Raw genomic sequence first — 12,488 nt, forward strand, 5'->3', positions numbered from 1 at the left:
CTGTGGTGTCAGGTGACCCGACTCAGGACTGTGGATGTGAGCGGGAAAATCGTGGTCTTTTGTCGTTGGCCGTTGTGGTGGCGAGTTGGGAGCGGCAAAGTGCCGCGAGTGCAAGCATGGACGCCAGGGTATGCGAAGGAACAAAGTGAAAGCGTGTGGGTGTGAGACAAACAGTGTACGAATTGCACCGATTATTATTTATGAGCTTAAAAATGCATGGCCACAACGTTAGAGTGTTCTTTTGAATAAATAAGTTTCAATCTGAACGAGTATAGTTCAATTCACTGCTCTTCAAAAGCCAGCCAATATCAGACTCAATAATAGGGGCGCAAATGCAACCGTTTACTACCAACCCCCTTTACAGGTGAGCCACGTGAAAAATAGGTAGTAACGAGCCCGAGTTCAGTTGCAATTGGGGGCTCGTCCGGGATAGGACTTTCTTCCATATTCCATAGTATTTCGGAATCGAATGTCCGTCTGATGTTAGGCTTTTGAACAGTCAGTGTGGGGGCTCTGAGCTAAATCGGCGCATTAGCAGTACCGGAGTGTTTGTGCTGGACAAGATACGCGCTGCCCCGTGGTTACGCCGATATAAGGCCACCACGATTGTGAAGCAGTCAGTAACACAGTCTGATGAGTCGACCACGTGTTGCCGCGGGTAAAACCGCCGTGCTTGCCGTGTCCACGTGCTGCCGCGGGTAAAACCGCCGTGCTTGCCGTGTCCACGTGCTGCCGCGGCTGAAACCGCCGTGCTTGCCGTGTCCACGTGCTGCCGCGGCTAAAACCGCCGTGCTTGCCGTGTCCACGTGCTGCCGCGGCTAAAACCGCCGTGCTTGCCGTGTCCACGTGCTGCCGCGGCTAAAACCGCCGTGCCTGCCGTGTCCACGTGCTGCCGCGGCTAAAACCGCCGTGCCTGCCGTGTCCACGTGCTGCCGCGGGTAAAACCGCCGTGCCTGCCGTGTCCACGTGTTCCCGCGGGTAAAACCGCCGTGCCTGCCGTGTCCACGTGTTGCCGCGGCTAAAACCGCCGTGCTTGCCGTGTCCACGTGCTCCCGCGGCTAAAACCGCCGTGCTTGCCGTGTCCACGTGCTGCCGCGGGTAAAACCGCCGTGCTTGCCGTGTCCACGTGCTGCCGCGGGTAAAACCGCCGTGCTTGCCGTGTCCACGTGCTGCCGCGGCTAAAACCGCCGTGCTTGCCGTGTCCACGTGCTGCCGCGGCTAAAACCGCCGTCCTTGCCGTGTCCACGTGCTGCCGCGGCTAAAACCGCCGTGCTTGCCGTGTCCACGTGCTGCCGCGGCTAAAACCGCCGTGCTTGCCGTGTCCACGTGCTGCCGCGGCTAAAACCGCCGTGCTTGCCTTGTCCACGTGCTGCCGCGGCTAAAACCGCCGTGCTTGCCGTGTCCACGTGCTGCCGCGGCTAAAACCGCCGTGCTTGCCGTGTCCACTTGCTGCCGCGGCTAAAACCGCCGTGCTTGCCGTGTCCACGTGTTACCGCCGTGCTTGCCGTGTCCACGTGCTGCCGCGGCTAAAACCGCCGTGCTTGCCGTGTCCACGTGCTGCCGCGGCTAAAACCGCCGTGCTTGCCGTGTCCACGTGCTGCCGCGGCTAAAACCGCCGTGCTTGCCGTGTCCACGTGCTGCCGCGGCTAAAACCGCCGTGCTTGCCGTGTCCACGTGCTGCCGCGGCTAAAACCGCCGTGCTTGCCGTGTCCACGTGCTGCCGCGGCTAAAACCGCCGTGCTTGCCGTGTCCACGTGCTGCCGCGGCTAAAACCGCCGTGCTTGCCGTGTCCACGTGCTGCCGCGGCTAAAACCGCCGTGCTTGCCGTGTCCACGTGCTGCCGCGGGTAAAACCGCCGTGCTTGCCGTGTCCACGTGCTGCCGCGGGTAAAACCGCCGTGCTTGCCGTGTCCACGTGCTGCCGCGGGGTAAAACCGCCGTGCTTGCCGTGTCCACGTGCTGCCGCGGGTAAAACCGCCGTGCTTGCCGTGTCCACGTGCTGCCGCGGCTAAAACCGCCGTGCTTGCCGTGTCCACGTGCTGCCGCGGCTAAAACCGCCGTGCTTGCCGTGTCCACGTGCTGCCGCGGCTAAAACCGCCGTGCTTGCCGTGTCCACGTGCTGCCGCGGCTAAAACCGCCGTGCTTGCCTTGTCCACGTGCTGCCGCGGCTAAAACCGCCGTGCTTGCCGTGTCCACGTGCTGCCGCGGCTAAAACCGCCGTGCTTGCCGTGTCCACTTGCTGCCGCGGCTAAAACCGCCGTGCTTGCCGTGTCCACGTGCTGCCGCGGCTAAAACCGCCGTGCTTGCCGTGTCCACGTGCTGCCGCGGCTAAAACCGCCGTGCTTGCCGTGTCCACGTGCTGCCGCGGCTAAAACCGCCGTGCTTGCCGTGTCCACGTGCTGCCGCGGCTAAAACCGCCGTGCTTGCCGTGTCCACGTGCTGCCGCGGCTAAAACCGCCGTGCTTGCCGTGTCCACGTGCTGCCGCGGCTAAAACCGCCGTGCTTGCCGTGTCCACGTGCTGCCGCGGCTAAAACCGCCGTGCTTGCCGTGTCCACGTGCTGCCGCGGCTAAAACCGCCGTGCTTGCCGTGTCCACGTGCTGCCGCGGCTAAAACCGCCGTGCTTGCCGTGTCCACGTGCTGCCGCGGCTAAAACCGCCGTGCTTGCCGTGTCCACGTGCTGCCGCGGCTAAAACCGCCGTGCTTGCCGTGTCCACGTGCTGCCGCGGCTAAAACCGCCGTGCTTGCCGTGTCCACGTGCTGCCGCGGCTAAAACCGCCGTGCTTGCCGTGTCCACGTGCTGCCGCGGCTAAAACCGCCGTGCTTGCCGTGTCCACGTGCTGCCGCGGCTAAAACCGCCGTGCTTGCCGTGTCCACGTGCTGCCGCGGCTAAAACCGCCGTGCTTGCCGTGTCCACGTGCTGCCGCGGCTAAAACCGCCGTGCTTGCCGTGTCCACGTGCTGCCGCGGCTAAAACCGCCGTGCTTGCCGTGTCCACGTGCTGCCGCGGCTAAAACCGCCGTGCTTGCCGTGTCCACGTGCTGCCGCGGCTAAAAACCGCCGTGCTTGCCGTGTCCACGTGCTGCCGCGGCTAAAACCGCCGTGCTTGCCGTGTCCACGTGCTGCCGCGGCTAAAACCGCCGTGCTTGCCGTGTCCACGTGCTGCCGCGGCTAAAACCGCCGTGCTTGCCGTGTCCACGTGCTGCCGCGGCTGAAACCGCCGTGCTTGCCGTGTCCACGTGCTGCCGCGGCTGAAACCGCCGTGCTTGCCGTGTCCACGTGCTGCCGCGGCTGAAACCGCCGTGCTTGCCGTGTCCACGTGCTGCCGCGGCTGAAACCGCCGTGCTTGCCGTGTCCACGTGCTGCCGCGGGTAAAACCGCCGTGCTTGCCGTGTCCACGTGCTGCCGCGGGTAAAACCGCCGTGCTTGCCGTGTCCACGTGCTGCCGCGGGTAAAACCGCCGTGCTTGCCGTGTCCACGTGCTGCCGCGGGTAAAACCGCCGTGCTTGCCGTGTCCACGTGCTGCCGCGGGTAAAACCGCCGTGCTTGCCGTGTCCACGTGCTGCCGCGGGTAAAACCGCCGTGCTTGCCGTGTCCCACGTGCTGCCGCGGGTAAAACCGCCGTGCTTGCCGTGTCCACGTGCTGCCGCGGGTAAAACCGCCGTGCTTGCCGTGTCCACGTGCTGCCGCGGGTAAAACCGCCGTGCTTGCCGTGTCCACGTGCTGCCGCGGGTAAAACCGCCGTGCTTGCCGTGTCCACGTGCTGCCGCGGGTAAAACCGCCGTGCTTGCCGTGTCCACGTGCTGCCGCGGGTAAAACCGCCGTGCTTGCCGTGTCCACGTGCTGCCGCGGGTAAAACCGCCGTGCTTGCCGTGTCCACGTGCTGCCGCGGGTAAAACCGCCGTGCTTGCCGTGTCCACGTGCTGCCGCGGGTAAAACCGCCGTGCTTGCCGTGTCCACGTGCTGCCGCGGGGTAAAACCGCCGTGCTTGCCGTGTCCACGTGCTGCCGCGGGTAAAACCGCCGTGCTTGCCGTGTCCACGTGCTGCCGCGGGTAAAACCGCCCGTGCTTGCCGTGTCCACGTGCTGCCGCGGGTAAAACCGCCGTGCTTGCCGTGTCCACGTGCTGCCGCGGGTAAAACCGCCGTGCTTGCCGTGTCCACGTGCTGCCGCGGGTAAAACCGCCGTGCTTGCCGTGTCCACGTGCTGCCGCGGGTAAAACCGCCGTGCTTGCCGTGTCCACGTGCTGCCGCGGGTAAAACCGCCGTGCTTGCCGTGTCCACGTGCTGCCGCGGCTAAAACCGCCGTGCTTGCCTTGTCCACGTGCTGCCGCGGCTAAAACCGCCGTGCTTGCCTTGTCCACGTGCTGCCGCGGCTAAAACCGCCGTGCTTGCCGTGTCCACGTGCTGCCGCGGCTAAAACCGCCGTGCTTGCCGTGTCCACTTGTTGCCGCGGCTAAAACCGCCGTGCTTGCCGTGTCCACGTGTTGCCGCGGCTTAAAACCGCCGTGCTTGCCGTGTCCACGTGTTGCCGCGGCTAAAACCGCCGTGCTTGCCGTGTCCACGTGCTGCCGCGGGTAAAACCGCCGTGCTTGCCGTGTCCACGTGCTGCCGCGGCTAAAACCGCCGTGCTTGCCGTGTCCACGTGCTGCCGCGGCTAAAACCGCCGTGCTTGCCGTGTCCACGTGCTGCCGCGGGTAAAACCGCCGTGCTTGCCGTGTCCACGTGCTGCCGCGGGTAAAACCGCCGTGCTTGCCGTGTCCACGTGCTGCCGCGGCTAAAACCGCCGTGCTTGCCGTGTCCACTTGCTGCCGCGGCTAAAACCGCCGTGCTTGCCGTGTCCACGTGCTGCCGCGGCTAAAACCGCCGTGCTTGCCGTGTCCACGTGTTGCCGCGGCTAAAACCGCCGTGCTTGCCGTGTCCACGTGCTGCCGCGGCTGAAACCGCCGTGCTTGCCGTGTCCACGTGCTGCCGCGGCTGAAACCGCCGTGCTTGCCGTGTCCACGTGCTGCCGCGGCTGAAACCGCCGTGCTTGCCGTGTCCACGTGCTGCCGCGGCTAAAACCGCCGTGCTTGCCGTGTCCACGTGCTGCCGCGGGTAAAACCGCCGTGCTTGCCGTGTCCACGTGCTGCCGCGGGCTAAAACCGCCGTGCTTGCCGTGTCCACGTGCTGCCGCGGCTAAAACCGCCGTGCTTGCCGTGTCCACGTGCTGCCGCGGCTAAAACCGCCGTGCTTGCCGTGTCCACGTGCTGCCGCGGCTAAAACCGCCGTGCTTGCCGTGTCCACGTGCTGCCGCGGGTAAAACCGCCGTGCTTGCCGTGTCCACGTGCTGCCGCGGGTAAAACCGCCGTGCTTGCCGTGTCCACGTGCTGCCGCGGGTAAAACCGCCGTGCTTGCCGTGTCCACGTGCTGCCGCGGGTAAAACCGCCGTGCTTGCCGTGTCCACGTGCTGCCGCGGGTAAAACCGCCGTCCTTGCCGTGTCCACGTGCTGCCGCGGGGTAAAACCGCCGTCCTTGCCGTGTCCACGTGCTGCCGCGGGTAAAAACCGCCGTCCTTGCCGTGTCCACGTGCTGCCGCGGGTAAAACCGCCGTGCTTGCCGTGTCCACGTGCTGCCGCGGGTAAAACCGCCGTGCTTGCCGTGTCCACGTGCTGCCGCGGGTAAAACCGCCGTGCTTGCCGTGTCCACGTGCTGCCGCGGGTAAAACCGCCGTGCTTGCCGTGTCCACGTGCTGCCGCGGGTAAAAACCGCCGTGCTTGCCGTGTCCACGTGCTGCCGCGGGTAAAACCGCCGTGCTTGCCGTGTCCACGTGCTGCCGCGGGTAAAACCGCCGTGCTTGCCGTGTCCACGTGCTGCCGCGGGTAAAACCGCCGTGCTTGCCGTGTCCACGTGCTGCCGCGGGTAAAACCGCCGTGCTTGCCGTGTCCACGTGCTGCCACGGGTAAAACCGCCGTGCTTGCCGTGTCCACGTGCTGCCGCGGGTAAAACCGCCGTGCTTGCCGTGTCCACGTGCTGCCGCGGGGTAAAACCGCCGTGCTTGCCGTGTCCACGTGCTGCCGCGGGTAAAACCGCCGTGCTTGCCGTGTCCGCGTGCTGCCGCGGGTAAAACCGCCGTGCTTGCCGTGTCCACGTGCTGCCGCGGGTAAAACCGCCGTGCTTGCCGTGTCCACGTGCTGCCGCGGGTAAAACCGCCGTGCTTGCCGTGTCCACGTGCTGCCGCGGGTAAAACCGCCGTGCTTGCCGTGTCCACGTGCTGCCGCGGCTAAAACCGCCGTGCTTGCCGTGTCCACGTGCTGCCGCGGCTAAAACCGCCGTGCTTGCCGTGTCCACGTGCTGCCGCGGCTAAAACCGCCGTGCTTGCCTTGTCCACGTGTTGCCGCGGCTAAAACCGCCGTGCTTGCCGTGTCCACGTGTTGCCGCGGCTAAAACCGCCGTGCTTGCCGTGTCCACGTGTTGCCGCGGCTAAAACCGCCGTGCTTGCCGTGTCCACTTGTTGCCGCGACTAAAACCGCCGTGCTTGCCGTGTCCACGTGTTGCCGCGGCTAAAACCGCCGTGCTTGCCGTGTCCACGTGTTGCCGCGGCTAAAACCGCCGTGCTTGCCGTGTCCACGTGTTGCCGCGGGTAAAACCGCCGTGCTTGCCGTGTCCACGTGTTGCCGCGGCTAAAACCGCCGTGCTTGCCGTGTCCACGTGTTGCCGCGGCTAAAACCGCCGTGCTTGCCGTGTCCACGTGCTGCCGCGGGTAAAACCGCCGTGCTTGCCGTGTCCACGTGCTGCCGCGGGTAAAACCGCCGTGCTTGCCGTGTCCACGTGTTGCCGCGGCTAAAACCGCCGTGCTTGCCGTGTCCACGTGTTGCCGCGGCTAAAACCGCCGTGCTTGCCGTGTCCACGTGCTGCCGCGGGTAAAACCGCCGTGCTTGCCGTGTCCACGTGCTGCCGCGGGTAAAACCGCCGTGCTTGCCGTGTCCACGTGCTGCCGCGGGTAAAACCGCCGTGCTTGCCGTGTCCACGTGCTGCCGCGGGTAAAACCGCCGTGCTTGCCGTGTCCACGTGCTGCCGCGGGTAAAACCGCCGTGCTTGCCGTGTCCACGTGCTGCCGCGGGTAAAACCGCCGTGCTTGCCGTGTCCACGTGCTGCCGCGGGTAAAACCGCCGTGCTTGCCGTGTCCACGTGTTGCCGCGGCTAAAACCGCCGTGCTTGCCTTGTCCACGTGTTGCCGCGGCTAAAACCGCCGTGCTTGCCTTGTCCACGTGTTGCCGCGGCTAAAACCGCCGTGCTTGCCGTGTCCACGTGTTGCCGCGGCTAAAACCGCCGTGCTTGCCGTGTCCACGTGTTGCCGCGGCTAAAACCGCCGTGCTTGCCGTGTCCACGTGTTGCCGCGGCTAAAACCGCCGTGCTTGCCGTGTCCACGTGTTGCCGCGGCTAAAACCGCCGTGCTTGCCGTGTCCACGTGTTGCCGCGGCTAAAACCGCCGTGCTTGCCGTGTCCACGTGTTGCCGCGGCTAAAACCGCCGTGCTTGCCGTGTCCACGTGTTGCCGCGGCTAAAACCGCCGTGCTTGCCGTGTCCACGTGTTGCCGCGGCTAAAACCCGCCGTGCTTGCCGTGTCCACGTGTTGCCGCGGCTAAAAACCGCCGTGCTTGCCGTGTCCACGTGTTGCCGCGGCTAAAACCGACCGTGCTTGCTGTGTCCACGTGCTGCCGCGGCTAAACCGCCGTGCTTGCCGTGTCCACGTGTTGCCGCGGCTAAAACCGCCGTGCTTGCCGTGTCCACGTGTTGCCGCGGCTAAAACCGCCGTGCTTGCCGTGTCCACGTGTTGCCGCGGCTAAAACCGCCGTGCTTGCCGTGTCCACGTGTTGCCGTGGCTAAAACCGCCGTGCTTGCCGTGTCCACGTGTTGCCGCGGCTAAAACCGCCGTGCTTGCCGTGTCCACGTGTTGCCGCGGGGTAAAACCGCCGTGCTTGCCGTGTCCACGTGTTGCCGCGGGTAAAACCGCCTTGCTTGCCGTGTCCACGTGCTGCCGCGGGTAAAACCGCCGTGCTTGCCGTGTCCACGTGCTGCCGCGGGTAAAACCGCCGTGCTTGCCGTGTCCACGTGCTGCCGCGGGTAAAACCGCCGTGCTTGCCGTGTCCACGTGTTGCCGCGGGTAAAACCGCCGTGCTTGCCGTGTCCACGTGCTGCCGCGGGTAAAACCGCCGTGCTTGCCGTGTCCACGTGTTGCCGTGGGTAAAACCGCCGTGCTTGCCGTGTCCACGTGCTGCCGCGGGTAAAACCGCCGTGCTTGCCGTGTCCACGTGTTGCCGTGGGTAAAACCGCCGTGCTTGCCGTGTCCACGTGCTGCCGCGGGCTAAAACCGCCGTGCTTGCCGTGTCCACGTGTTGCCGCGGCTAAAACCGCCGTGCTTGCCGTGTCCTCGTGTTGCCGCGGCTAAAACCGCCGTGCTTGCCGTGTCCACGTGTTGCCGCGGCTAAAACCGCCGTGCTTGCCGTGTCCCACGTGTTGCCGCGGCTAAAACCGCCGTGCTTGCCGTGTCCACGTGTTGCCGCGGCTAAAACCGCCGTGCTTGCCGTGTCCACGTGTTGCCGCGGCTAAAACCGCCGTGCTTGCCGTGTCCACGTGTTGCCGCGGCTAAAAACCGCCGTGCTTGCCGTGTCCACGTGTTGCCGCGGGTAAAACCGCCGTGCTTGCCGTGTCCACGTGCTGCCGCGGCTAAAACCGCCGTGCTTGCCGTGTCCACGTGTTGCCGCGGCTAAAACCGCCGTGCTTGCCGTGTCCTCGTGTTGCCGCGGCTAAAACCGCCGTGCTTGCCGTGTCCTCGTGTTGCCGCGGCTAAAACCGCCGTGCTTGCCGTGTCCACGTGTTGCCGCGGCTAAAACCGCCGTGCTTGCCGTGTCCACGTGTTGCCGCGGCTAAAACCGCCGTGCTTGCCGTGTCCACGTGTTGCCGCGGCTAAAACCGCCGTGCTTGCCGTGTCCACGTGCTGCCGCGGGTAAAACCGCCGTGCTTGCCGTGTCCACGTGCTGCCGCGGGTAAAACCGCCGTGCTTGCCGTGTCCACGTGCTGCCGCGGGTAAAACCGCCGTGCTTGCCGTGTCCACGTGCTGCCGCGGGTAAAACCGCCGTGCTTGCCGTGTCCACGTGCTGCCGCGGTTAAAACCGCCGTGCTTGCCGTGTCCACGTGCTGCCGCGGGTAAAACCGCCGTGCTTGCCGTGTCCACGTGCTGCCGCGGGTAAAACCGCCGTGCTTGCCGTGTCCACGTGTTGCCGCGGCTAAAACCGCCGTGCTTGCCGTGTCCACGTGTTGCCGCGGCTAAAACCGCCGTGCTTGCCGTGTCCACGTGTTGCCGTGGCTAAAACCGCCGTGCTTGCCGTGTCCACGTGTTGCCGCGGCTAAAACCGCCGTGCTTGCCGTGTCCACGTGTTGCCGCGGGTAAAACCGCCGTGCTTGCCGTGTCCACGTGTTGCCGCGGCTAAAACCGCCGTGCTTGCCGTGTCCACGTGTTGCCGCGGCTAAAACCGCCGTGCTTGCCGTGTCCACGTGCTGCCGCGGGTAAAACCGCCTTGCTTGCCGTGTCCACGTGCTGCCGCGGGTAAAACCGCCGTGCTTGCCGTGTCCACGTGCTGCCGCGGGTAAAACCGCCGTGCTTGCCGTGTCCACGTGTTGCCGCGGGTAAAACCGCCGTGCTTGCCGTGTCCACGTGCTGCCGCGGGTAAAACCGCCGTGCTTGCCGTGTCCACGTGTTGCCGCGGGTAAAACCGCCGTGCTTGCCGTGTCCACGTGCTGCCGCGGGTAAAACCGCCGTGCTTGCCGTGTCCACGTTCTGCCGCGGGTAAAACCGCCGTGCTTGCCGTGTCCACGTGTTGCCGCGGCTAAAACCGCCGTGCTTGCCGTGTCCACGTGTTGCCGCGGCTAAAACCGCCGTGCTTGCCGTGTCCTCGTGTTGCCGCGGCTAAAACCGCCGTGCTTGCCGTGTCCACGTGTTGCCGCGGCTAAAACCGCCGTGCTTGCCGTGTCCACGTGTTGCCGCGTCTAAAACCGCCGTGCTTGCCGTGTCCACGTGCTGCCGCGGGTAAAACCGCCGTGCTTGCCGTGTCCACGTGCTGCCGCGGGTAAAACCGCCGTGCTTGCCGTGTCCACGTGTTGCCGCGGCTAAAACCGCCGTGCTTGCCGTGTCCACGTGCTGCCGCGGGTAAAACCGCCGTGCTTGCCGTGTCCACGTGCTGCCGCGGGTAAAACCGCCGTGCTTGCCGTGTCCACGTGCTGCCGCGGGTAAAACCGCCGTGCTTGCCGTGTCCACGTGCTGCCGCGGCTAAAACCGCCGTGCTTGCCGTGTCCACGTGTTGCCGCGGCTAAAACCGCCGTGCTTGCCGTGTCCTCGTGTTGCCACGGCTAAAACCGCCGTGCTTGCCGTGTCCACGTGTTGCCGCGGCTAAAACCGCCGTGCTTGCCGTGTCCACGTGGTGCCGCGGCTAAAACCGCCGTGCTTGCCGTGTCCACGTGCTGCCGCGGGTAAAACCGCCGTGCTTGCCGTGTCCACGTGCTGCCGCGGGTAAAACCGCCGTGCTTGCCGTGTCCACGTGCTGCCGCGGGTAAAACCGCCGTGCTTGCCGTGTCCACGTGCTGCCGCGGGTAAAACCGCCGTGCTTGCCGTGTCCACGTGTTGCCGCGGCTAAAACCGCCGTGCTTGCCGTGTCCACGTGCTGCCGCGGGTAAAACCGCCGTGCTTGCCGTGTCCACGTGCTGCCGCGGGTAAAACCGCCGTGCTTGCCGTGTCCACGTGTTGCCGCTTTTAAAACCGCCGTGCTTGCCGTGTCCACGTGTTGCCGCGGGTAAAACCGCCGTGCTTGCCGTGTCCACGTGTTGCCGCGGGTAAAACCGCCGTGCTTGCCGTGTCCACGTGTTGCCGCGGGTAAAACCGCCGTGCTTGCCGTGTCCACGTGTTGCCGCGGGTAAAACCGCCGTGCTTGCCGTGTCCACGTGCTGCCGCGGGTAAAACCGCCGTGCTTGCCGTGTCCACGTGCTGCCGCGGGTAAAACCGCCGTGCTTGCCGTGTCCACGTGTTGCCGCGGGTAAAACAGTCGTCCGTGCCGCGATACGTGCTGCCGCGAGAAGAAACCGTCGTCCGTGCCACGTCCATGTGTTGTTACGGGTAAAGCAGTCGAAGCTGTATCCACGTGCTGCCGACGATCAACGCCGTCGTCCGTGCCACCGACCAACACGACTACATGCTGCCAGGGGCCTACGCAACGTGTTCTCGCTCCTGATTGAGTTTGCTGTGTGTCCACGCCACCGATTAAGATTCATTGCATAGCTGTGCTGCGGAGCTCACTGCAGACGTCGCGTCACACGAGGATTTAAAAGATAAGTACAGCCAGCAGCTACATTGCAAAATTGTGTCCTTTCATTAGCTATGGCCGATGAGACGCGTGAATCTCAAAGTGAAGGCGAATCAGTGGATGTTAGGAGTACCTGTGGTAGCCCTAGCATGCCAAAAGAAATAGGCTGGATACCAGGAAGTGACCGCAGCACATTTTTTTGTAAAACTTACTAGTAAATTAGGAGAAATAGACTCGAAAATAGGGAATATAAAAACTGCAATAGTTGAAGAAATGGATTCGAAAATAGAAGATATGGAATTAAGGCTTAGTGATAAAATAAAGACAGTGAGTGAAAGATTTGATAAGCTAGATCTCAAATTCACTCAAATTACAGATAAAGTTGAAAACACAGTTAAAATTTTTGAGGGAATTATCGAGAGAGTTGATGAGGTTGAAAGAGGCCTAGTAGCCAAGGTGGACACTGTGCAAAGTAATCTTGTGGGGCAGATTCAGGTACAGGAACAGAAATGCACATTATTTCAAAGACAAACAGAGGCAGACATTGAATCCATTAAGATAGGAGTGCTGGATTGCCATAAGGGAATTACTGACAATAAGAAGGAATTAGAAGGGGAAATAAATGTCTTGAGGGAAACAGTTAATACTGTGGCAGCAGGGAATGGAAATTTATTGTTGGGATATCCTCTGGGGCATGGATTTCAGTCAAAACCTTTTAATGGGGAGAATAAATACCATGCAGTTGACTTTCTAGCTGCGTGACAGGGATGGGTGAGCAGGCAAAAATTAAATATGTTAAGAGGCAGTTGGAAGGGGGAGCTCAAACAAGGGCAAACCAAAATGATGATAAATTTTGTGATTTTAAAACCTTCGAAAACCTGTTCTTGAACAAATACTGGGGCCAAGCAAAACAATTAAGATTGCAAAACGATTTTTTGAATGGATCTAGTTACAAGAGTGGAAAGGAAAGTATGAGAGAGTTCTGTGTTAGAGAACTGAATAAATTAAATCATCTGGATAGGCCAATGGGCGTATTAACAGAAATATCTACACTAAAGAGATTACCAGAGCATTTGCAATGGGATTTGATTCACAGTGCAACAGATTCAGTGGAAGACTTTCGTAATTTTGTGGAGAATATAGGAGGGAGGAAATCTG

At 62.8% G+C, this 12,488-nt stretch overlaps 1 protein-coding gene across 1 annotated transcript; it reads right to left on the minus strand.

The window, feature by feature from the left end:
• Positions 1–3,168: 3,168 nt before the first annotated feature.
• On the minus strand, positions 3,169–11,131 carry LOC124719627. The gene is made up of 5 exons (XM_047244843.1): positions 10,883–11,131; positions 5,273–6,337; positions 4,952–5,173; positions 4,471–4,812; positions 3,169–4,371 (listed from the first exon to the last, which is right to left on the minus strand). The coding sequence occupies exons 1-5, from the start codon at positions 11,129–11,131 to the stop codon at positions 3,169–3,171; spliced, it is 3,081 nt and encodes a 1,026-aa protein (XP_047100799.1).
• Between the last annotated feature and the right edge of the window lie 1,357 nt (positions 11,132–12,488).

The sequence above is a fragment of the Schistocerca piceifrons genome, chromosome 11 (assembly GCF_021461385.2).
Source record: "Schistocerca piceifrons isolate TAMUIC-IGC-003096 chromosome 11, iqSchPice1.1, whole genome shotgun sequence".
Classification (NCBI taxonomy): domain Eukaryota; kingdom Metazoa; phylum Arthropoda; class Insecta; order Orthoptera; family Acrididae; genus Schistocerca; species Schistocerca piceifrons.

Excerpts from the sequence above, each read along its gene's own strand:
- LOC124719627 (XM_047244843.1), bottom strand. The coding sequence starts at position 11,131 with ATGGACGTGGCACGGACGACGGTTTCTTCTCGCGGCAGCACGTATCGC. Across the intron at positions 6,338-10,882 it reads CGCGGCAACACGTGGACACG|CCGCGGCAGCACGTGGACAC; the intron begins GCAAGCACGGCG and ends CGGCGGTTTTAG. Across the intron at positions 4,813-4,951 it reads CGCGGCAGCACGTGGACACG|CCGCGGCAGCAAGTGGACAC; the intron begins GCAAGCACGGCG and ends CGGCGGTTTTAG.